This window comes from Microcaecilia unicolor, chromosome 5, assembly GCF_901765095.1.
Source record: "Microcaecilia unicolor chromosome 5, aMicUni1.1, whole genome shotgun sequence".
Taxonomy (NCBI): Eukaryota; Metazoa; Chordata; class Amphibia; order Gymnophiona; family Siphonopidae; genus Microcaecilia; species Microcaecilia unicolor.
The window spans coordinates 544,417-570,651 of record NC_044035.1 but is presented as its reverse complement, the minus strand read 5'-3'; the positions used below and the strand labels follow the sequence as shown (position 1 = coordinate 570,651).

Sequence of the window (26,235 nt, the reverse complement as noted above, 5' to 3'; positions counted from 1 at the left end):
ATATAGTAGAATTGGAAAAGGTACAGCGAAGGGCGACGAAAATGATAGTGGGGATGGGACGACTTTCCTATGAAGAGAGGCTGAGAAGGCTAGGGCTTTTCAGCTTGGAGAAGAGACGGCTGAGGGGAGATATGATAGAAGTGTATAAAATAATGAGTGGAATGGATCGGGTGGATGTGAAGCGACTGTTCACGCTATCCAAAAATACTAGGACTAGAGGGCATGAGTTGAAGCTACAGTGTGGTAAATTTAAAACGAATCGGAGAAAATGTTTCTTCACCCAACGTGTAATTAGGCTCTGGAATTCATTACCGGAGAACGTGGTACGGGCGGTTAGCTTGATGGAGTTTAAAAAGGGGTTAGATAGATTCCTAAAGGACAAGTCCATAGACCGCTATTAAATGGACTTGGAAAAATTCCGCATTTTTAGGTATAACTTGTCTGGAATGTTTTTACGTTTGGGGAGCGTGCCAGGTGCCCTTGACCTGGATTGGCCACTGTCGGTGACAGGATGCTGGGCTAGATGGACCTTTGGTCTTTCCCAGTATGGCACTACTTATGTACTTATGTACTTATGTAGTTGGGGCCTCACCAACGATTTATACAGGGGCATCAACACCCCCTTTCTTCTGCTGGTCACACCTCTCTCTATACAGCCTAACAACCTTCTAGCTACGGCCACCGCCTTGTCACACTGTTTCTTCGCCTTCAAATCCTCAGATACTATCACCCCAAGATCCCTCTCCCCGTTCGTACTTATCAGACTCTCCCCGCCTAACACATACGTCTCCCGTGGATTTATATTCCCTAAGTGCATCACTTTGCATTTCTTCGCATTGAATTTTAATTGCCAAATCTTCTGGAAAACAAAACAGCATTCACAGGCAACAGATATATTAATATATAGTCTTCAAACTTCCACTCGGTACCACAGGCATCCTGAAATAAGAATGTCTTTACTTGTTTTCGAAATTGACCATAATTCTTCAATAAACGAATTTGTTCTGGAAGGTGATTCCTTAGTCATGCGCCTTCTAAATAAAACATATTCGGTCTATGATCCTTCAGCCGTCTATGTTTCACAGATGGTACATCAAGCAGTAACTTATTTGAGTGTAGAGACCTTGTTGAACAAATTCTTAACAATGCAGCCAAATAATTGGAGCTTCATTGTTTAGGCATTTATAAATTAATGTCAAAATCTTAAATTGTAAGCACCATTTAATTGGTAACCAGTGTTATTTTATTAGGACTGGAGTGATGTCATATTTGTTTAGTCACTATCTTTGCCAGGGCATTTTGTGCCAACTGAAGCCCCCCAAGGCTCCCATAAACAAGGCAATACAATAGTCAAATAGGGTAATGTGGGCAAAAAGTGCTGACTTAAAGTTGTTTTCTGAAAGAAAGGCCGTCAGCCTATTCAGAAGTTTTAATTTAAAGAAAATTCACCTCGCCAGACCTCTCACACAACTTGAAAAAGAAATAAGAATCAAGGAGCACTCCAAGCCTGATTGAACACAGCCAGGCTTGATTGAAGCTAGACCTGTTGAATGTCAACCTCACTATATATTGAACCTTACCTTGAGAGTGAAGTAGTTGCCACAAAGTTTCTACAAAATCGTTATGCCGTGATCCAAGGAAATTCTAGAAGATATGAGAAAAAGGTTTGTTGAAATATATCTGTCTGGAAGAGGTTACAAAGCCATTTCTAAAGCTTTGAGGCTCTACCAAACCACAGTGAGAGCCATTATTTCAAAGTAAAGAAGACTTGGAATACTGGCGAATCTTTCCAGGAGTGGCCAGCCTGCCAACATTACTTCAAGGGCACAGCAACATCTTATCTGAGAAGTCGCAAATCTTAACATCCGAAGAACTGCCAGCCTATCTAGCCTCAGCTAAGGTCAATGTTAATGACTCCACAATAAGAAAGGGACTGGGCAAAAATGAATTCATGAGGAGAGTAAAGAGAAAGGGGATGGGATTTGATATATACTGCCTTTCTGTGGTTACAATCAAAGCAGTTTACATATTATATACTGGTACTTATTTTGTACCTGGGGCAGTGGAGGGTTAAGTGACTTCCCCCTTGTTCTCAGGCTGCTGCACTAACCAGTAGGCTGCTACTCCACCTGAGAGTTCAAGGTAGAAACTACTGCTATCCAAGAGTAACATCACTGCTTATCTCATATTTGCATAAACACAGCTGGACAGTCGCCAGGCCTTTGGGGATAATGTTCTGTGGACAACACAGGCCCGTTATGTCTGGCATAAAGACAGCATTCCACAGTTGGATACTGCGTAATAAGCATGAATGTGAATATGTTCAAATCGAAAATGGAATGATAATGATTTGTATTGTAAAGAGTTAAAGCAGGAATAGGTAGAAGATTACGGTGGGTAGTATTGATGGTCAGTTTTATTTGTTTCTGTATGTTATGATTTGCATTTTATTGTATGTCGTATTGATTTGTTTTTAGTTGTACATTTTAAAGATTTTATATGTTGTTTGTGGCCTGCTTAGATACAAGTAGAATATAAGTTAATAAACTTTAAGAACATCATACCAACAGTCAAACACGGTGGTGGTGGTAGTGTTATGACGTGGGAATGCTTTGCTGCCTCTAGACCTGAAAATATGCTGCTATTGAAGGAACTAGATAATTCTTAAGGAGAATGTCTGGTCAACTGTCCGTGAGCTGCAGCTGAAGTGTAATTGGGTTCTGCAGTAAGACAATTATCCAAAACACAGCAAGTCTACATCTGAATGGCTAAGGAGAAACAAAATGAACATTTTGGATTGGCCTAAATGTCCTGACTTGAACCCAGTAGAGATGCTGCGGTAGGTTCTGAAATGAGTAGGTCACGCTCAAAAGCCTACGAATGTGAATTAAAGCAGTTTTGCAAAGAAGCGTGGGCCAAGATTCCTCAATAGTAATGTGAAATACAGATATCAAATTATAGGAGGGTGTTTCCTTGCAATTATTGCTGTGAAACAAGTTATTACATTTATAGAGTAGGTACTTTTCCACATGGGTGATTTAGGTGTTAGATACCTTTGTTCCTTAAATAAATGATGTTCCCTTTGTGTAATGTTACATTTAGTTTTAAGATCCTTAATCATTCAGTTTGACATATATGCAATAATAGAGGAAATCGGGAGGGGAAAAAAGTTCTTCATATCACTGTAAAACAAGACTTTGTATTTGCATCCTGAGAGCATAGGGGGGAGGATTTCTCCAAGGCCTGTACACCATTACGCACTTGGGGGATAATTCTAGCATTTATGTGCCAGTTATGAATGTAAATGTTTAGAGTACTAGGATATTTATATATTGGGATTTATTAATGACCTTTATGAAGAGATTCACCCAAGGTGGTGTACAGCAAGTACAGTTTAACATAAAACTTACAATTTTGTTCATAACAATAGTAAAATAGCCATGAATAAACATAAATACAATAAATGAGGTAAACTTGAAAACAGTAAATTGAAACCTAATAATAGAGCTACGTGAAACAGTAAGTTAACAGCACTGGAATTGAAATACCAGAGATAAAATACAATGCTAGCATAATACTAATGATAGACCTAATAAGCAGCATTAGAGCATTCAACTAACATAGTTATGATGCTAAAGATTTTCTACAGTACAGCTGGTATCATATAGCTAAGGGACCAAGAGCAGATACATGATGGGAACAAGATGTGTGGTACAGGATCAGTTGGGATGATTTGATGGTTAGTTAAATCCAAGGCAAGTTCGTTAGATCAGTTCCTTATTTCTTGCTTAACTATACAAGTGTGTGTAGCAAGCTAGTCCAGGTGCCCATCTACATGCATATGTACATGTGTATAAATGCCAAAAGTCCACCTAATCGCTGTTCTGTAACTACGTGGATATTCTACGTAGTGTATAATTTACAGGTAGGTACCAGAAGTTCTAACCTAAGAACATAAGAGTAGCCATACTGGGTCAGACCAATGGTCCATCTAGCCCAGTATTCTGTTTTCCAAACAGTGGCCAAGCCAGGTCACAAGTACCTGGCAGAAACCCAAATCACGGCTACGTTCCATGTAGAACCCCAAAGAATAACAAGATTCTGGAATCCTAAAGAGTGACAAGATTCCATGCAGAATCTCAGAGTAGCAACATTCCATGTAGAACCCCAAAGAATAGCAAGATTGTGGAATCCTAAAGAGTGACAAGATTCCATGCAGAATCTCAGAGTAGCAACATTCCATGTAGAACCCCAAAGAATAGCAAGATTCTAGAATCCTAAAGAGTGACAAAATTCCATGCAGAATCTCAGAGTAGCAACATGAACATTCTATACTACAAATCCCAGGGCAAGCAGTTGCTTCCCATGTCTGTCTCAATAGCAGAATTTGGACTTTTCCTCCAGGAATTTGTCCAAACCTTTTTTAAAGCCAGATCTACTAACCAGTGTTACCACATCCTGCAGCAAAGAGTTCCAGAGCTTAACTAGTCATTGAGTGAAAAAATATTTCCTCCTGTTTGTTTTAAAAGTATTTCCATGTAACTTCCTCGAGTGTCCCCTAGTCTTTGTACTTTTGGAATGAGGAAAAAATCGATTTACTTCTGCTCGTTCTGCACCAGTCAGGATTTTGTAGACCTCAATCAAATCTCTCCTCATCCGTCTCTTTTCCAAGCTGAAGAGTCCTAACCTCTTTAACCTTCCCTCGTACGAGAGGAGTTCCTTCCCCTTTATCATTTTAGTTGCTCTTCTTTGAACCTTTTCTAATTCTGCTATATCTTTTTTGAGATACGGCAACCAGTACTGAACGCAGTACTCAAGGTGTGGACACACCATGGAGTGATACAAAGGCAATATTTCACAGTCCACACATGTTTTAACAACCTTGAATAGTTTTGTATCATCTGCAAATTTGATGACCTCACTTGTTCCAACTTCCTTATCATTTATAAATATGCTAAATAGTACAGATCCCTGTGGCACTCCATTGTTCACTCTCCTCCATTGAGAGAAATGACTATTTAACCCTACCCTCTGTTTTCTGTCCAATAGCCAATTCCTAATCCACACCAGAACCTTGCCTCCTATCCCATGACTCTTTAATTTTCTCAGAAGTCTCTCATGAGGAACTTTATCAAAAGCTTTCTGAAAATCTAGATACACTACATCAACCGTCTCACCTTTATCCACATGTTTATTCACGCCTTCAAAGAAATGAAGCAAATTGGTGAGGCAAGAGTTCCCCCTTGGCTGAACCTATGCTGACTCTGTTTCATTAAACCATGTTTGTCTACGTGTTGTATAATTTTCTTCTTTATAATAGTTATCACTATTTTGCCCGACACCAACGTCAGGCTTAACTGGTCTATAATTTCCCGGATCACCCCTAGAACCCCTTTAAAAAATTGGCGTCACATTGGCCACCCTCCAATTTTCAGGTACTACAGATGATTTTAACGATAGGTTACATATTACTAACAGCAGATGAGCAATTTCATGCTTGAGTTCTTTCAGTACTCTTGGATGTATGCCATCCAGTCCAGGTGATTTACTATCTAGATTATTCTAGATTTACTACCTCAGATTATTCCTCTATTCCACTTACTACTGTGTAGAGAAAAGAAAGGGAAAAAAATGCAACTCCAGCTTCGCTCATTAACATGAGGGCAACTTAACTTGGTACCTTCTTGCCAGTTTTTTTCAATTTCCTCAACTCCAACTCCATTTCCCATTCCACTTGGAGCACACCTTTCCTTTAGTTTCTATACAAGATATTCCTGTTAAGCTCCTCTGGAAGACAACTCTCTTCCCATTGCACATGGGATCTCACCTCCAGCTCGGCTCCAGTCCCATACCACAGGGGCTCCTCATTAGATAGTGGGTAGCATGATTTCCTTTCCTGGAGAAAAGCCTCCATCCTCTCTTTCGGGATCATTGGATTTAGGCTAGCACCAACAATCTCCTGATGAAATTGATCAGGCTAGTCCTTGTACTCCTTCTCTTTACCTCTTTTGCAGCACTTTACCAGGATCTGCAGGTCTCTCTTCTCCAGTTCAACTCAGTCTGCTTCTTGGGAAGCAGGAACAGGGATCCAAACACCTCTCCTGCTTGTTTGCTGCTTGTTAGCCTGAATGTTCTAACCTCGTAGGTTATTCCACTTACGACTATTGGGTGAAAGAAAGACATTTTCCCAGCCCAAATAATCTAAGGAACCCATCTAATTTCTCCCCAAGCCCATTCCAGTTGGGCCCCCAGCTAGAACAGTTCAACCCTCTACTGCTTCCAGGGAAGTTCCCCTGTAGGTTATGGAAAGAGAATCTTACTGCAAGGGATTTAGAGATCTGTTTACTAAGCACATGTAGGCATTCTAGCGTTTTTAGCGCGCACTAGTGCTAGAGACACCCATAGGAATTATATGGCTGTCTCTAGAGTTAGTACACTTTAGTCAACAGTGCCCTTAATGACAACTGTGTCACACTAATTTAAGAGAGTTTTTTTTCAACTGGTGCACATTTAAACCTGGTCATGATTATATTACAGCACAGTTAAATTTAATTTAATGTGTTTTAATAAACTGTAACATCCCTAATGAGTGTACATTTTAAAAAAATACAAATCAATAAAACGGAAATTACAACATAACAGTTAAATCAATAAAAATTAAGTAAATAAACCAATTTTAAAATAAATACAATAACCGTAATATTCTATAAAATAGGTACAACTAAAACAGTCCTAGTCATTGAAAAGACTTATCAAAGAATTAAGTCCACCCAAATTATATAAAAGACCGTTCTCTTCTACCTTCTACTTACTAACAGCTGCAATCTTAAAAATAATAACCATCTCTGTTCACTGATTGAATCTGCTGAAATAACTGAGCAAAAAGAAAAGTGTTAATTTCTTCTGGAACATAAAATATGATTCAGCCTGAGATGAACAGAAAAATGATTCCAGAAATAGGGTAGATTGGTTCCTGGTTGCCACTATTGTAATATCCTTGTTAGAAGGAACAAGTGCAAGTGCTGCAATAGAGTATGTTCCATCACACTGGGGTGAGATATTTTAGGCTCAAACCAGAACATTTACGTGTAGCATTGTTATGCAAATGAAAGAAATCATTCTCGATTTATACCCTGGATGTACTGTCTGAAAAAATCTCACTCTTTGGGATGGTTCTCGCTTGGCTCTCTGTGGGTGTACTCTTCAGTCTAATTATATCCATAGTTTATTGATATTCAGGTCTTAATGTTTGTTCATTTGAGCAGGTGTGGTGACACCCCTTTTCTCATGGTATTTTCTGGTTGCGTGTGCTTGTCTGGGCAGATTATTCCTCGTGCACTTCATAGAACATATTGATCGTGTTTTAAGCAGTCTGACGGTTAGCCTGTGTTCTTTCCAGGTCTCAAGCCAGTCTCAGGAAAACAAGCTAGAGTGCCATCAGCATCTGCAGTGTTTCTTCCTGATCGTGCTGCTACTTCAAGTCCTTCACCTTCGTACTTGAGTCTAATTTTAGCCTTCAGGACAGCACGGATGGGTGTGGGCCTTCTCTCCAGCCTTGTTCTGCTGCCTCGTCCTCAGGCTGTGGGCTCATCTGGTGCTGTGCCTGCTGGAGCTGGTGTGTCAGAGCCAGGCGTCCAAACAGCAGTTAATAACAATGTGGAGGAGTCAGAAGTCAGCAGCTGTGAGAACTTGCTGTACCCCTCAGAGTCCATTGACAGTGAATTCTTACAGACAAGGAATACGCAGCTCCCAGCGGATCCTGCTGGGGACATCAGGAACCCTCAGAGCTCTCGTATCTAAAAGGAAATCAGAATTGTATGCGCTCTCTCTATGTGCATGTGCGTGCTAACTCTAGAGAAATCTGGAGACGAATGCACTAAACAGAAAAACTTTTGTACTGTGAAAGTGCTGCCTGGAAGTGCCATGGGATCGCATTCTTCCAACCCAACTTATTGGCTTTTTGATACATTCTTGCAAGTTTTGTAACACAATCATTAGGATAATCACATTGTACTAATACTAAAGAGCTTCCTGAAGGTCCTGGAAAAAACAGGTGCAATGAAATGTATCCCCTCTAGTTTTTTACTGCCATATGTTGTGTAAAGTCGATTAATAATAATAATAATCGCAGCACTTGGAAGCTGAAAACTGGGCAGAAACTGGTCTTGTAACAGCCAGGTGCATTGTGCACCACTGCAGGCATGCAGGGGGCCTCTTTCATTTCTACCTTAACTTGAATTCTCTTTTAGAAAGAAAAGAATCAATCATGCCTTCAAATAATTTCCTACCTTAAGGTAAATAAATCTTTTCCAGAATGCAAATACTTCTGATAATTTAAGAAAAAAGGTACACCTGACAAATTTATGAAGGAAAATAGATGTCTGCTTATTCTAATAGGATGTCACATGCTGTTGTTACTGTGAAGAAGAGTGGAATATTAGAGAGTATATTAAGTCACAGAGTCTTGCTGATGTGTCTTCATTAACAACTTATGAACACACATTTTTTAGCTGTCCTTCCTTCTGCCTTTATTAAGCGCAGTGGTTTATAGCCAGCAATGCTCATGTATCTGCTTATTTCTCTTTTGAACTTTCCATGATGCTTATTAATCAAGGGTTATCCCCTGGAGCAAATAGTGGCCACAGAATGAGCATAAACCATGTTCTGTACTTCCTTTAATAAGAATCACCTGCAGCTTTTAAATAAAGTGTAGAATCCCTACCTTATATCCTAGAAATAGTACAGATACCCCATACACACAGAAGGAACGTACGCACTTTTTACTGCACAACATTTCAATTTCTAAGAATATGTATCAAGGCATTATATATTCATTCTTTGAGAACCTAGATGTTGATAAGCAGTTATTTTTTTAATTACTTTCTTTGTGTATGGGATGTCTTACTATTCTTTGCTTTATTGGATATTTTGAGAAACTGCTTAATTTGTGGCCTCTGTTAGTAAATAATTTCTCTCCCAAGTGTATGAACTGTGGTTGTTTTTTTGAATAATGAATCAGATATCTGGTACAAAGGTAGCAGACCACACATCACCCAGATAGCTGGTTCCTTCCTAGTACAGAGAGCTGCATGGGAATGGGGATTGCGGGAATCCTGCAGAACCCATGGGGTTCCTGAGGATATGGAAGTTGCCTTGGTATTCCCACAGGAGTGTAGTCAAAGTCTCTGGTGACTCCAGAATGAGGCCTGGAATGCCTAGAGAGGCAGTTGGAATACCAGACTGAGGCTTGGAACACTCATTGGTTGAATAATGAATACCATCCAAAAAAACACAGCAGGCTGTTGGAGTTAGGAGGAGACAGAGGGCTGCGAGCAAGTAAATAGGTTTGACTCTTGCAAGTATGAGTGAAGATGGAGGAAATAATTGTGGCGATGGAATGGATCTTAGCGGGTATAGGTTAGAGTCCTTTGGGAATGGGTGAAATTTCAGTCAGAACAAAAGAATAGCCATACTGGGTCAGACCAATGGTCCATCTAGCCCACTTATCCTTTTTCCAACGGTGGCCAATCCAGGTCACAAATACCTGGCAGAAACCCAAATAGTAGCAACATTCCATGCTACCAATCCTAGGGCAAGCAGCGGCTTCCCCATGACTGTCTCAGTAACAGACTATTAACTTGTCCAAACCTTTTTTTAAACCCAGATATGCTAACCGCTGTTACTATATCATCTGGCAATGAGTGCCAGAGCTTAACTATTCGTTGAGTGAAAAAATATTTCCTCCTGTTCGTTTTAAAAGTAGTACCATCTAACTTCCTTGAGTGTCACCTAGTCTTTGAGTAGAAGTGAATCGATTTTTTACTCTATCAAAACTACATTCTACACCACTCAGGATTTTGTAGACTTCAATCATATCTCCCCTCAACCATCTTTTTTCCAAGCTGAAGAGCCCTAAATTCTTTAGCCTTTCCTCATACGAGAGGAGTTCCATCCCCTTTATCTGCGACACAACGTAACCAAAGACCGTAATGAACATATCCTAACTCTTCCTCTCCCTCTCTAAGTTCCCCCCAATTGTACCTACCATACATGTACCTCATTCTACCACAATATCACCTTGTATTTGTTCAGACCGGAATCGGCTAACGCCGTTTACGGTACCATGTAAGCCACATTGAGCCTGCAAAAAGGTGGGATAATGTGGGATACAAATGTAACAATAATAATAATCATTTTGGTCATTTTGGTCACTCTTCTTTGAACTTTTTCTAATTTCACTATATTTTTTTTTGAGATACTGCAACCAGAATTGAATGCAATACTGAAGGTGAGGTCACACTATGGAGTGATACAGAGGCATTATAGAAGTGTTGCCCTTATTTTCTATCCCTTTCCTAACAATTCCTATCATCCTGTTTGCTTTTTTGTCCGCCATCATACACTGGGCAGAAGATTTCAATGTATTGCCTACAGTGACACCTAGATCATTTTCTTAGGTTTTGACTCCCAAGGTGGACCCTAGCATCAGGGAACTATGATTGGGATTATTCCTCCTAACATGCATCCCTGCATTTGTCTACATTAAATTTTATCTGCCATTTGGATGCCCAGTATTCCAATTTCCTACGGTCTTCCTTCAGTTTTTCACAGGCCGCATATCTTTTAATAACCTTGAATAGTTTTGCATCATCTGCAGATTTAATCACCTCACTTGTCATTTTCAAGATCATTTATAAATATGTTAAATAGCACCGGTTCCAGTACAGATCCCTGCAGCACAATACTATTCACCCTCCTCCACTGAGAGAAATGGCCATTTAACCTACCCTCTCTTTTCTGTCCAATAAGCAATTCCTAATCCACAACAGAACATTGCTTCCTAGCCCATGCACCAACGTGGATTAAATTAATTGGGGTGGGACAATGCAGGAGACAAGGTCCCTGGAGACTCAATGAGTCATTGCTTGGGGATGAGAGTACGGGAAGATATTCAGCAAACTATTCAAGAATATCGACACTTTAATGACAATGGGGAAGTAAGAGATGGGGTGCTCTGGGATGCGCTGAAGGTAGTGGTGAGGGGTGTTTTGATTAAGTGGGGGTCGCGCAAGAAAAGGGAAAGGGGGCAGCATGTGCTGACTTTGTAGAAGAGGTTATTGCATTTAGAACAGCGGCACAAAAGAAACCCTACACCGCAGGTATGGGCAGAACTTAAGCAGGTGAGAGGGGAAATGGCACAATTGCAGATGACAGGTGGATTTTATGAGATCCAAGCTCAAGCAACAATATTTTGAGTTTGCCAACAAATCCACAGTGCAATGTTGGCCCGTTCTTTGCAGGCGCAGAGAGAGCGTTCCCTTATTCAGAAGTTGAAGGATGAGAGGGGAAGATGGCTTTATGCTGACTTAGACATTGGAAATTGTTTTGTGACGTATTATCAAGAGCTGTATAGTGCTTCTGAGGAACCACAGACGTTAGAGATGGCTCGGTTTTTTTATTTGATTCCCTTACCATGCTTAGATGAGTCTGAAAGAGCTCAGCTTGGGGAACCCATTAGATTAGGGGAGGTACAGGGGGTGCTAAAACGACTACCTAATGGTAAAGCACCAGGTTTAGATGGATACTCGGCGAGGTTTTATAAATGCTTTGTGGAGGAGTTGGGAGGCCTCTTGGTGAGGGTGGGAAATGGAGCTTTGGAGGGTAGTGGGCTACCAGTATCAATGTCTGAGGCTGGGATAACAGTTCTACCTAAGCCTGGGAAGATCTTGAGGTTTGTGGGGCATATAGACTGGTTTCACTTCTGAATGTGGATGCAAAGATAATAGCTAAGGTTCTGGCTAACAGGTTGGCTAGGGTACTACCGAAATTGATCCATATAGATCAGTCTGGGTTTATCCCGAAGAGACAAGTAGGGGATAACATAAGGTGTACTCTCCATTTAATAGGGGAGGCACAAAGATCCCGGTCTAGTATAGCTTTGTTGCCGTTAGACACGGAGAAGGCTTTTGACCGGGTAAGCTAGGGGTTTCTGCGAGAAGTGATGAAGCGCATGGGCTTGGGAGATAATTTGGGGACTTGGCTGGCAGCTTTGTATACAGCTCCTAAGGCATGTCTCAATATTAATGGGGGGGGGGGGGTATACGCCCTTTTTCCCAATTGGTAGAGGGAATAGACAGGGCTGCCCACTGTCGCCCTTCTTTTTGCATTGTACATAAAGCTGTTGGCAGTAATGATACACCGGCATCCAGACTTTCGGGGTATTAGGGTAGGGGGGGGTGGAACATCGTATTGCTTTGTTTGCGGATGATGTTACTTTATGTGGTGGATCCTGAGCAGACATTGCCTGCGGTGTTGGAGATATTTAAGAAATGTGAACGATATGCTGACCTAAAGATTAATATGGATAAAAGTGAGATATTGGGGATTTCTCTGAAGCAGGAAAAAAGTAGATTGAGGGCATTGAATCCCCAGATACCTGGTATGATGCTTGGCCCACCTAAACGCGAACAGATTCCCAGGGACTTGGGTGGGGTGTATAGTCTCAGTTATGGGAAGATAATAGATCAGGTTCGGAGGGAGCTGTCTTGGTGGAAGGGAATGTGGCTCTCGTGGTGGTGGGGGCGTATGGCAGTGGTGAAGATGAACATGTTGCCTAGACTGCTATTTTTGTTTCAGGAGCAGTTTTTAGTGGGTACTGCAGTGCACTTCAGGCAGGCGGACCCAGGCCCATTCCCCCCCACCCGTTACACTTGTGGTAAATATGAGCCCTCCAAAACCCACCCAAAACATACATAGTAACATAGTAGATGACGGCAGAAAAAGACCTGCACCGTCCATCCAGTCTGCCCAACAAGATAAACTCATATGTGCTACTTTTTGTGTATACCTTACCTTGATTTGTACCTGTCCTTTTCAGGGCACAGACCATATAAGTCTGCCCACTGTACCCACATGTAGGTGCCCCTCTTCACTCATAAGGGCTATGGTAGTGTTGTACAGTTGCAGGTAGTGGGTTTGGGGGGCTCAGCACACAAGGTAAGGGAGCTATACATCTGGGAGCAATTTGTGAAGTCCACTGCAGTGCCCCCTAGGGTGCCTGGTTGGTGTCCTGGCATGTGAGGGGGACCACGGCACTATAAATGCTGCCTCCTCCCACGACCAAATGGCTTGTATTTGGCCGGGTTTGAGATGGCAGCCATTAGTTTCCATTATCGGCGGAAGCCAATGGTGGCGATCTGTAACGCCGGCCCAAATGTTGAGATTTGGCCGGCCCCAACCGTATTATCGAAATGAAAGATGGCCAGCCATCTTGTTTTGATAATACGTTCGGGTATGCCGCTTTACGGGGCCGGCCTTAGAGATGGACGCCCATATAGATGGCCGGCCCCATTCGATTATGCCCCTCAATGTGATTTAGTAAATTTAATTAACTTATTCGTATCATTCCATTTGTCATGAAATTCACTCCAAATCACATCTACTGGGGCCATCTGACTACCAGTAAATTGTGCGCTGATACTGAATATATTATCCCTAAAAAATTGTGCCAAGTGATCCACCATGGGAAAAGGATCATGTTCTGTTATAGTTACTTGTTCAACATTAAATACAGGTTGGCTATTTCTGGTGCCATTGAAGCACCCATTGTGGTTCCCTGGATTTGTTGATAGAATTTACCCTCAAAACAAAAATAGTTTTGGGTCAGTGCAATGGTAGCAAAAGTCAAAATTAGACAATTAGGAATTCTCCAGTATGTTTGTCTACTGGATAGAGTTCTCTCAATAATGGCGAGAGCTGCAACCTGAGATATGTTTGTATAAAGCCAATCTATGTCCTGTGTAACAAAAAGAGAATCTTCAAGGTCACCATCATATTCTTCCAAAAGGCCAATAAAGTGTGAGGAGTCATGCACCTATGAGGGTATCAATGCAATGTAAGGTGTTAAGAACAAATCCACAAAGTCCAACAAAGGATTCAAGGATAGACCCATTGCCTGAAATAATAGCATGGCCTGGAGGATCAGGGTGGGATTTATGGATTTTTGGGAGGATGTAAATGGTTGGAATGACCAGGTTTTCCACAAACAGAAAAAGTTTTCTCCTTGAGTGCTAGAATACCAGATTTGTAAGCAGATTCTATATATTCTAAGAAATCATTTTTTAACCTTGGTGTGGCATCTTCATGCAAAGGAGCATAACATTTGAGATACAAAATAAATATTTAATATTGCCGCAAACAGAGGATACCCGGAGTTCTCAGGATTATGAAGGGTTCCGAGATGTTCCAATATTGCCGCCAACAGAGGATACCCAGAGATCTTATGATTATGAAGGGCCCCCATGATTTTTCAATGTTGCCTCTAACAGTGGCCAATCAAGGTCACAAGTAGGGAGAAAGGGAAATGGGACTTGATATACCGCCTTTCTGTGTTTTTTTGCAACTACATTCAAAGTGGTTTACATAGAATATACAGGTACTTATTTGTATGTGGGGCAATGGAGGGTTAAATGACTTGTCCAGAGTCACAAGGAGCTGCAGCAGAAATCAAACCCAATTCCCCAGGGTCAAAGTCCGCTGCACTAACCACTAGGCTACTCCACTTACCAGGAAATATCTCATAACAGTAAAACAGATTTTACGCTGCTTAACCTAGAAATAACAAGTGCATTTTTCCCAAGTCCATCTCAATAATGACTTATGGACTTTTCTTTTAGGAAACTATCCAAACCTTTTTTTAAACCCTGCTAAGCTAACAGCTTTTACCACATTCTCTGGCAACGCATTCCAGAGTTTAATTACATGTTGAGAATAGAAATATTTTCTCTGGTTTGTTTTAAATGTATTACTTAGTTGCTTCATTGTGTGACCCTTACTCCTAGTATTGTCTATCTGTTCCACTCTACTTAGTATTTTATAGACCTCTATTATATCTCCCCTCAGCTGTCTCTTCTTCAGTCTGAAGAGCCATAGCCAATTTAGTTTTTCCTCATAGGGAAGGGAAGTCATCCCATCCCCTTTATCACTTTTGTCACTCTTCTCTGTTCCTTCTCTAACTCCACTATATCATTTTTTAGATACGGCGACATGGAGCAATGCAAAGGCATTATAACATTCTTCTGCTGCTCACTGAACAGAGGGTTTCAACGTATCATCAATGATGACACATAGATCCTTTTCCTTGGCGGTGATATCTAACGTGGAACTTGCATCTTGTAGCTATAATTTGGGTTCCTCTTTCCCACAAGCATGACATTGCACTTGCTCACATTAAACATCATCTTCCATTTGGATTCCTAGTCTCCCAGTCTCATTAGGTCATCTTGCAATTTTTAAGAACATAAGAATAGCCATACTGGGTCAGACAAATGGTCAGTCTAGTCCAGTATCCTGCTTCCAGCAGTGGCCAATCGTACTTCTACTATTTATCATTTCTGTAGCGCTACAAGGCATACGCAGCGCTTTACCCCATACACAAAAAGACAGTCCCTGCTCAAAGAGCTTACAATCTAGATAAGACAGGTAGACAGAACGATTAAGGTAATAAATAGGTGAGGATAAAGGACAGGGCAAGTGAGTAGTGGTCAGGGGTCAAAAGCAGTGGTAAAGAGGTGAGCTTTAAGTTTGGACTTGAAAACGGCCAAGGATGGGGCTAGACGCACAGGCTCGGAAAGTCTATTCCAGGCGTGAGGTGCAGCAAGATAAAAGGAACAAAGTCTAGAATTAGCAGTAGAGGAGAAGGGGATGGATGAGAGAGATTTATCTACAGAACGGAGTGCCCGAGGAGGGGCGTAGGGAGAGTCGAGAGTGGAGAGGTACTGGGGAGTGGCAGAGTGAATACACTTATAGGTCAATAAGAGAAGTTTGAACTGAATATGGAAACGGATAGGGAGCCAGTGAAGTGACTTAAGGAGGGGGCTAATGTGAGCATAGCGACTTTGGTGGAAAATGAGCCACGCAGCAGAGTTTTGGACTGATTGAAGAGGAGAGAGATGGCTAAGAGGGAGGCCGGTGAGAAGCAGGTTACAATAATCAAGATGAGAGGTGATAAGAGTGTGGATAAGGGTTCTGGCAGAGTGCTCAGAGATGACGGGACGGATTTTGCTAATGTTATAGAGAAAGAAAAGACAGGTTTTGGCAATCTATTGAATATGAGCAGAGAAGGAGATGACCCCAAGGTTACAAGCGGATGAGACAGGGAGAATGAGAGTGCCATCCACAGAAATAGAGAAAGGGGGGGAGAGGAGAAGTAGGTTTAGGGGGAAAGATGAGAAGCTCGGTTTTGGCCATGTTAAGTTTTAGATGACGTTGAGACATCCAGGCAGCGATATCAGATAGGCAGGCTGAAACCTTGGTCTGGATGCTGATTGAGATTTCAGGGGTAGAGAGGTAAATTTGGGAGTCATCAGCATAAAGATGGTATTGAAAGCCATGGGATGATATCAGAGAGCCAAGGGAAGAAGTGTAGATGGAGAACAGGAGAGGACTGAGAACAGAACCCTGGGGTACACCATTTGGTAGAGGAATAGAAGTGGAAGAGGATCCACCAAAGTGTACATTTAAGGTGCGAAGCGAGAGGTAGGAGGAGAACCAGGAAAGAACAGAGCCCTGGAATCCAAATGAAGACAGCTTATCAAGAAGTAGGCTGTGATCAACAGTGTCAAAAGCGGCGGTTAGATTGAGAAGGATGAGGATAGAATAGAGACCCTTGGATTTGGCCAGGAACAGGTCGTTGGAAACTTTTGCAAGTGCAGTTTCAGTTGAATGAAAGCCAGATTGGAGTGGGTCAAGAACAGCATGAGACGAGAGAAAGTCATGACAGCGGCGGTGAACGGCACGTTCAAGTAACTTGGAAAGGAAGGGGAGGAGGGAGCTGGGTCGATAGTTGGAAGGACAGGCGAAGGCTTCTTCAGGAGCGGTGTGACCACAGCATGTTTGAAGGCATCAGGAACGGTCGCAGTGGAAAGAGAGAGATTGAGGATATGACAGATAAAAGGGGTGAGAGTAGGAGAGATGGTGTTAAGAAGGTGGGTAGGAATGGGATCAGATGAACAGGTAGTTCGTTTTGAGGAGGAGAGAAGATGTGATATTTCTTCAGTGACCTCAGGAAAGGAGGAAAAGGACGGAGGGGTTGAGGAAATAGGGGAACGGACAAGGGGAAGGAGAGGAGGGGGTGGTTTGGTAGAGAATTTAAGGTTTATCTTCTGAACCTTGTCGTAGAAGAACTCAGATAGGGTCTGGAGAAATAGTGAGGGGGGAGTTGGGGGTAGAAGCACCTTGAGGAGAAAGTTTAATGTGGCGAAGAGAAATCGAGGGTTTGAATCGAGAGAATTAGTCAGCTGGATGTAGTAGTCTTGTTTTGGCAAGCAAGAGAGCAGATTGGAAGGTCACAAGTACCTGACAGAAACCCAATTAGTAGCACCATTCTATGCTACCACTCCCAGGGCAAGCAGTGGCTTCCCTCATGTCCATCTCAATAACAGATTATGGACTTTTCCATCAAGAACTTGTCCAAACCTTTTTTTTTTAGAACCCAGATACACTAACCGCCATTACCACATCCTCCGGCAATGAGTTCCCAGATCTTAACTATTCTTTGAGTCAAATAATATTTCCTCCTATTTGTTTTAAAATAATTTCTTAGGAGTCACGGTTGCTGTTAGACCCGCTCCAGGTACCTCCTTGCAATTCCCGCCATTAATTCCCCGAGGAGAGCGGTGACCTTGAGAAGATTCTGTCTGCAAGCAGTAGCAATACGGAACTGGATTGGAATTTGAGGTCGCTGTCAGGTATGGCTGCTAAACGCTGAAGAAGGACAGAGAGAAAAGCAGATCGCTGGAGGACAAAATGGTGGCTCCGGCAAACCCGCCAGGCTCGGCAGTTGGGTCCGCGTGGGCAGCGGAGATCGTGGGAGATGTGACGAGCGCTATGGAGGCAATACTGGATAAAAAGCTAAACAGCCTGGATACTAAGCTGGAGGGTCTGCAGCATAACATGGCACAACTGAGCCAAGACCTGGTGGCGTATCAGCTACTGGGGCCCTGGAAAATCGAGTGGGAGTTGCGGAGGAGAACTATACTAAGCTTCAAAAGCTGGTGGAAGGACAAGCAGAGAAAATTGAAGATCTTGAGAACAGATCTCGGCGTAATAATTTGTGTTTGGTTGGGCTTCCAGAGGAAATTGGGGACAGAGAAATTCATACATTCTTAGAATCTTGGCTGGTGAAAGAACTGAAGCTGAGCGCGGAGATGGGCCCCTTGTTAATTGAGCGGGCATACCGTGTGGGACCCCAGAGACCTGGTGCCACCAGGCCAAGAGTAGTGATCTGTCATCTGCTTAACTTTGTTCAAAAAAACAGCTATTCTACAAGCTTTGAGAGGAGGAATGGCTCTGAGCTACAATAATCAGAAAATTCTCTGCTTTCAAGACTACTTAGCTGCAGTGGCGGCGAAGAGAAGGAGCTTTTCGCCAGTGTGTTTGCAGCTGGTGCAGCACAAGATAAAATTTGCTTTGCTATACCCAGCGAAACTGCGGGTAACCTACCAATCTTCCACTAAAACCTATGAAACTACTACTACTACTTAACATTTCTAAAGCGCTACTAGGGTTATGCAGCGCTGTACAGTTTAACATAAAAGGACAGTCCCTGCTCAAGAAACAGTACAAGCAGCACAGCAATTTCTGAAACAAATTCTAAGGAAAGGTGATGAATGATCTGAGCGCACCGGAGTGGGGCTCATACTTCATAGAAGCTTTCAATCTATAAGCAAAGACAATCTATAATAGCAAAGACATACCAAGTGTTGACAATCTTGCGAAATACTTCAAAGAGAAAATTATACAATTACGACTTAAAATACCCGCCAGCCCTGCTGAATACGCCACACTCCTAGACTGTCTAGACCCAAAAGACGGAATACACCCAGCAGACAGAACCTGGACCGAATTCGAATTACTATCAGAAGACCTCGTCTCTGAAACACTCAAAAGATTCGCCAAATCCTACTGCAAACTAGATATATGCCCAAACAACCTCATGAAATCAGCTCCTCAACAATTCATAATAGACCTAACGAACCATGTAAACTCCATGCTACAAAACGGACTTTTCCCAAAAGAAAAAGGAAAAATTCTACTCACCCCAATACCCAAAGACACAAAGAAAAATGCAAGCGAAATAACTAATTGCAGACCAGTAGCATCCATACCACTAATAACCAAAATAACCGAAGGGATGGTAACAAAACAACTTACAAACTATCTAAACAAGTTCTCAATACTGCATGATGCCCACTCAGGATTCCGATCGAATCACAGCACAGAAACAGTATTAATTACCCTAATGACTAAATTTAAACAAATGATTGCAACCGGCAACAATATACTCCTCCTACAATTTGACATGTCAAGTGCCTTCGATATGGTCGACTACGAAATCCTATTACACATGCTTGAATATTTTGGCATCGGAGGCAATGTCCTAAACTGGTTCAAGGGGTTCCTAACCTTGCGCTCATACCAGGTCACATCAAATTCAACTATGTCTGCAGCATGGACACCAGAATGTGGAGTACCGCAAGGATCACCCCTCTCACCAACTGTTTTCAACCTAATGATGATACCCTTGGCAAAACTTTTATCAAACCATAACCTCAACCCATATATATATACGCCGACGATGTAAGGAGTGAGGAGTGGCCTAGTGGTTAGGGTGGTGGACTTTGGTCCTGGGGAACTGAGGAACTGAGTTCGATTCCCGGCACAGGCAGCTCCTTGTGACTCTGGGCAAGTCACTTAACCCTCCATTGCCTGCCGCATTGAGCCTGCCATCAGTGGGAAAAAGCGCGGGGTACAAATGTAACAAATATAATATATATAATATATCCCTTTCAAACAAGACATTAAAGAAATCTTCAATGAAATCAACCAAAGCTTATACATCATGAACACCTGGGCAGATGCATTTCGATTGAAACTGAATGCAGAAAAAACTCAATGCCTGATACTTACCTCCCAATACAACACGAAAGAATTTACCACTATAAACACACCAAAACTAAATCTTCCAATTTCAGAAACTTTAAAAATCCTTGGAGTCACTATTGACCGCTACCTAACACTTGAAACTCACGCAAACAACACAACCAAAAACATGTTCTACTGCATGTGGAAACTGAAAAGAATAAGACCATTCTTCCCAAGATCCGTCTTCCGCAGCCTAGTGCAATCACTCGTACTCAGCCATCTGGACTACTGCAACTCACTATACGCAGGTTGTAAAGAGCAAATACTGAGGAAACTTCAGACAGCCCAGAACACGGCAGCCAGACTCATCTTCGGGAAACCAAAATACGAAAGTGCGAAACCCTTACGAGAGAAGTTACACTGGCTCCCACTCAAGGAACGCATCACTTTTAAAGTATGCACACTAGTCCACAAAATCATTCACGGTGAAGCCCCAGCCTACATGTCTGACTTAATAGACCTACCACCCAGAAACGCTAAAAGAGCATACTGAACTTTCCTCAACCTCCACTTCCCTAATTGCAAAGGCATAAAATACAAAGTGCTGCACGCATCAACCTTTTCTTATATGAGCACGCAATTCTGGAACAAACTACCACGAAACCTGAAAACGATCTACGAACTAACTGACTTCCGCAAACTATTAAAGACTCATCTCTTTGAAAAAATCTATCGAAAAGATCAAAACACATGAAGTCCACACACACTGTTAGCAATGCATCAATACATTCTCTTCTGTACTATTATTCCCCGTAACTTTAACATATTTAAACCTTAATTTACAGGTAAAAAATATTATACCCGAACCAAACGTTCTCTTGCTATTGTTCTGTTGCCCTATCAGTATCCGTTGTTCTGCTATTGTTCAGTCGTTCTTCTCCATTGTTTTATTCCCCTTAATGATACTTGAACTTTGTTTTAACTTAACTCCTCACAATGTAACCATAATTGTGTTATAACAAATTGTACTTCCATTATTACAATGTATTGTAAGCCACACTGAGCCCGCAAATAGGTGGGAAAATGTGGGATACAAATGCAATAAAATAAATAAGACTTTTGTACCATTCGGATTACAACTCTGAGAGGTTGGGACCATGTCTTGATGGCCCAGGAGGGACGGACGATTTGGAATGTATTATAAACGCAGAGTTGGGCATAAAAAAATTCTTTTTTTTTTTCCTTGGAAATGAGGTTTAATTTACAGATGTCTTGTTGATGGAACCTACAGTGTAATGCCACACACTGCTCAATCGGGAAGTTCCTGTTTGGATCGGAGCCTGAGACTAGATGGTGTTAGCAGAAAGTGGATATATAGGACCTGGGTGCAGCAGTGCTGGAACGTGGTTACTGCTGTTATAATGCACATCGGCTGGCAGCAGGAGATACTGAGGCGATTCGCAAACATGGAGAAAAGAATTGGCTGAATATATTGGGGGCAAATATTAACACAGAAGCTGCTGTTTGAGGCATACAGTGGGGTCTCTTGGACAAGCCTGACTAGGATGCGCTACATTGGCAGTACATAAGAGGCTTGGCGAATAGTTTATACTGCCCAAGGGTAAATGCAGCAGGGCTTATTGACAGCTTACAATAACTGTGATACAGGAATTGTTGATATTTCATAAAGGTCTCCCTGTAGTTTTTACTGAACAGAGTTTATGAGGACTCAGCATGGGAGGCATGGTAATGATGAGTTGGATAGATTGAGTGGGAGGAGATATGGGGGCTACTGCCTATCATGAAGCTATATTTCTTTTAGTAGGATCATAGGCTCAGTGAACTTATCGGTCCACATCTTGTGTGAATAAGAGTAGGAAGGGTGTTTATTAAAAGTTGGGGTAACTCAGAGGGAAGTTGGTAATTTGTTATGTTTGGGATTTAAATGCTACTAAATGTGACCTGAGGGTGAAAACTGTTTATATCTGAAAGTTATGTCGAAATTGAGGAAGGTTCACATGAAACAACTGTACATATGGGTTTATACATGGCGAATAACTAAGCAACTTGTACATGGGAACTAGGAGGGAAAGGTGGAGATATGTTCTTAGTAGGGATTAATAAATGAATGTTTTAATATTTGGCGGGAGTTAGTGAGGGAGGGTGTCGAACCTGACTTGTTCCATTGGAACAGTGAGTAGAGGGGGTAGAGGAGATGAAGGGAGGGGATTGGGAGAGAGTAAAGGGGGAAGCAGGGGGAGGGGTAGTGTAGGATCGTTATCACAGATAATAAATTATCTGCGTCCAAAATTCCCAAACAAAACTATCTGCACACAGACTGCTCAGCACTCGGTCTAGGGGGCGGGAACCTTGGATTAGAGCTTATACAGTTCTTCCGAGAGAAAGGAATGCGACTAGAAAAGCAAACTGAATATATATATATTAGATTTATTATGGTAGATCATGTAAGAAAATAGAGCTAAGGTATACAAAATAGAACTCTGCAAGCTTTGGCTGATTACAAAATTACTGGCTGATAAAAATTACACTCGTACGTCACACTACTAAACACTAATTCTTACTGGTTACCAGTTAATATTACACCACTGATAAGTCACACTATGTTACGAGGTAGTACAGTTATTAGCAGCTTCTCCTGATCACAAGTATGACGGCACCAGCCTTCTGCTCAGGTAAATACCACTAACTAGCCCCCGACTAGTAGGAAATGAATCACCGTGTTTCTCACCAGGCTGAGACCTCAGGGTCGTCTCTCTCGGGAGCTGGCACGGGACACCTCACAGACTCAAGCTGATATAGGAGCGAGTCTTAGTCAGAGCTGGAAGGGAACTCTACAGCAGATAAGGAGGTCACAGGTCATGCAGGGCAGGTACAGCTGAACCACAATACTTTCCTCCAGATACACAGTTCATCAGTTGATGGACCTTATTAGGTCTCACTGGTCTTATTTTCACTTCCACCTTCTTCCAAGGCTTCCGAATAATTCCTTTCTTTGTTCCTGCTCTCCCCGTACCTCTTGGTCCGGTGGCTACAGGAACCAATCTGGATCTTCCTCGGTTCACTGCATGGCAAGAACAGTCCGTTGTTCTTGACCTTCAAGTTGTTACATTTTAGTATGCATTTTCTGTTTCTCACCCGCCTTGCTGGAGCCAGCCTCTCAGGGAGATAAGGGGGCCTGCTTTGCCCACAGCATGTCCTTGGTGTTGAGCTTCTGCTGTAATTTTCCACAAGCTGCAAAGCTGTTTCTTGCTGACACAGAGATGTGCGGGTCAGAGTTTACAGTCTCCATTTTGCTGTCATAGGATTATACAGGCCATGGCCCGCAAGGTGAGACACACAGGGAAATACTCCTGCAGTAGGGAGTTTATCAGGGAGGAAAACTCAATGAGAAGTTACTGGTAGTAATTGGGTCTGGAGGAACGAATTCACCAAAATTTTGTGGTGGAGTTCACACACACAACACAAAGGGACAATTGGGAGGGGTCATAGGCTGGGGTGGCCTCTTCCGGGAGATAAAGGTTTTCTGTGGCAAATAGGATGCTATCATGTTTCGTAGATGGTTAAAATAATAACATGGAATATTGGAGGTATTAACTCACCAATAAAACGTTCTAAAATATTTAAATACCTGCAAAGGATTCAAGCAGATGTGGCTTTTTTGCAAGAAACTCATTTGTCGGATAAGGAGCATGAAAAGTTGGTAAAATGGTGGGTGGGGGAGTGTGTAGCTTCACCAGCTAAGGGGAAAAAGGGGGGAGTGGCCATCTTAATTAGGAAGGGATTGGTGACTCAGTTGGGTGATGTGACTAAGGACCAAAAGGGATGCTATATGTTATTGGGCTATCTTGCAAAAGTAGATTCAATTCCGTTGACTTTAGGAGGGGACTTCAATATGACATGGGACCCGAAGCTTGATAGATCTCAGGTTCCTCCCACATCAGGCTCCTGGTCGCCAAGAGGACTCCCAAATTTTTGCTCATTATTGGCCCTTTTAGATGTATGGTGGGTTTTGCACCCGCAAGATAGAGATTATACTCACTTGTCAAGGGCTCATAACACTCAGTCGAGGATAGATTATCTGCTGATGTCCCGATCACTTTTAGGAGGGGTAAGAGAGGCTAGGATAGGGCCTTATGCAATTTCAGATCACGCAGAAGTCTAGGTGAACTGGCAACCGATTGGTGTGGGTGAGAAAATAAGTTCATGGTCATTTCCGAGTTATCGGGCCAGAGAAGCTGCCTCCACCTACCCTCCTCTCTTCCTTCCCGTTCACATTAATTGATTTGATTACTTTATTTATTTTTTGTCTATTAGATTGTAAGCTCTTTCAGCAGGGACTGTCTTTCTTCTATGTTTGTGCAGCGCTGCGTATGCCTTGTAGCGCTATAGAAATGCTAAATAGTAGTAGTAGAGTAGTAGTTTGATGGCTAAGTGGGCTGAATATAAACTTTTTAATGAACATTCGGTTGCTAGTGCCACCTCATTTTGGGAAGTGGTTAAAGCGGTAATGCGGGGAGAGATGATTAGCCATGTTAGTCATTTTAAAAAGACTAGGGATAACGAAATTTTGAGATTGGAGACTCAAGTGAGAAGCTTGCGTAAGAGATTTGGGGAGACGCCGAATGTTTGTTTAAGAAAGGAGCTCTTGTCAGCTCAGGTAGCCCTTAGTACACTAATCCACGAACGCGATGCAAAGTCCCAAGCTTACTACAGATTCCCAATTGTACAAATTAGGGAATAAGGGAGGGAAGATGATGGCTCGTCTTATAGCTCAGAAACGGTTTGCCAGTATGATCCCTTAATGACACTACAATACGAGAGGCCTATGTCACTCTGACTCTGAAATACGAGATATTTTTAAGGATTTTTATCAGCAGCGATATGCAGGGGGAGGGAGGTTGGGTCTCTCAGGTACTCTCTATTTGGATGCATTGGAATTCCCAAAATTGACTGATAAGGAGAGGGAAACTTTAAATGCTCCTATAAGTATTGATTAAGTGCGTTGGACAATTGGAAGTAGACAGTTGGAGAAAGCACCTGGGCCAGATGGCCTATGAGTGTTTTATAAAGTGAAGGGAGACGATATTATTCCATCTTTGGCAGATGCGTTTAATGAATGGGTGGAGAAAGGGGTGCTTCCTACCCACTACTACTACTACTATTTAGTATTTCTATAGCGCTACAAGGCATACGCAGCGCTGCACAAACCTAGAAGAAAGACAGTCCCTGCTCAAAGAGCTTACAATCTAATAGACAAAAAAATAAATAAAGTAAGCAAATCAAATCAATTAATGTGAACGGGAAGGAAGAGAGGAGGGTAGGTGGGTTTCCAAACCTGACAGGAACAAAGGGTTCCCCTCGTATAGTCAATAATGATAAGGAGCATGGCTCATATTATACTGATTCCGAAGCCCAAACGAGATGTCACTCTGCCAGCGTCTTACCGACCAATATCACTATTGAACTGTGAGGTGACATTTTTCGTAAAGATCTGGCAAACAGAATGAGACGTGTGTTGCCGAGGATTATACATGAGGCACAGGTAGGCTTTGTCAAAGGTCGAGATATATCAAAGAATCTTAGAAGGATTTTGCTCTCATTAGAGAGGATTGGGATGGGAGTCGAGTCAGCTCTGATGGTCAGTTTCGACGCGGAGAAAGCCTTCGATCGTGTAGGATGGGATTTTTTGTTTACTGTACTGGAAGAATATGACTTTGATGGTTGGTTTTTGGGAACGGTTAAGACGCTTTACACCTCACCGAGAGCGAGAGTTATGGTGAATGATAGGTGTTCGGAAGATTTTGATATTGAACGGGGCACTCGGCAGGGGTGCCCCCTGTCACCGTTACTGTTTGCACTGTATCTGGACCCATTGATAAGAGACATTTATTCTAATCCAGCCATTCATGGGGTGAATTTGGGCAGAGTCAAGTTTAAAGTAGCAGCCTTTGCTGACGACCTTTTGGTCTTGCTTACAAAACCAGAAGATTCGTTGCTAGCTTTGCTGGAGGTATTTAAGGAATTTGGTGATTACTCTGGTTTTAGTTTAAATTTGGAGAAGTCTGAGGCCTTGGCTACTGACGCGGCTATTTGTAGGAATTGGCCTGGAAGTTTCCTGTTGCGTTGGGTGAATGTTTTTTTTTCGGTATCTGGGCATTCTGATGACGCCAGGGATGAATGACCTCTATAAACATCAAGCAATTACTATCTGAAACTAAACAACTGGGAGAACTGGGATGCACTGCAGCTCCCTTTGATAGGATGTTTGGGCCTCGTTCGTATGGTGATTCT

General features: G+C 42.2%; 1 protein-coding gene across 1 annotated transcript in view; it reads left to right on the top strand.

The window, feature by feature from the left end:
- ABRAXAS2 (abraxas 2, BRISC complex subunit) overlaps positions 1-8,459 on the top strand; it is a 141,308-nt gene extending 132,849 nt beyond the window's left edge. The window contains 1 exon segment of the mRNA XM_030202556.1: positions 7,400-8,459. Within this exon segment, the coding sequence (XP_030058416.1) occupies positions 7,400-7,800 (401 nt within the window). The 3' untranslated portion in view covers positions 7,801-8,459.
- Positions 8,460-26,235: the final 17,776 nt, after the last annotated feature.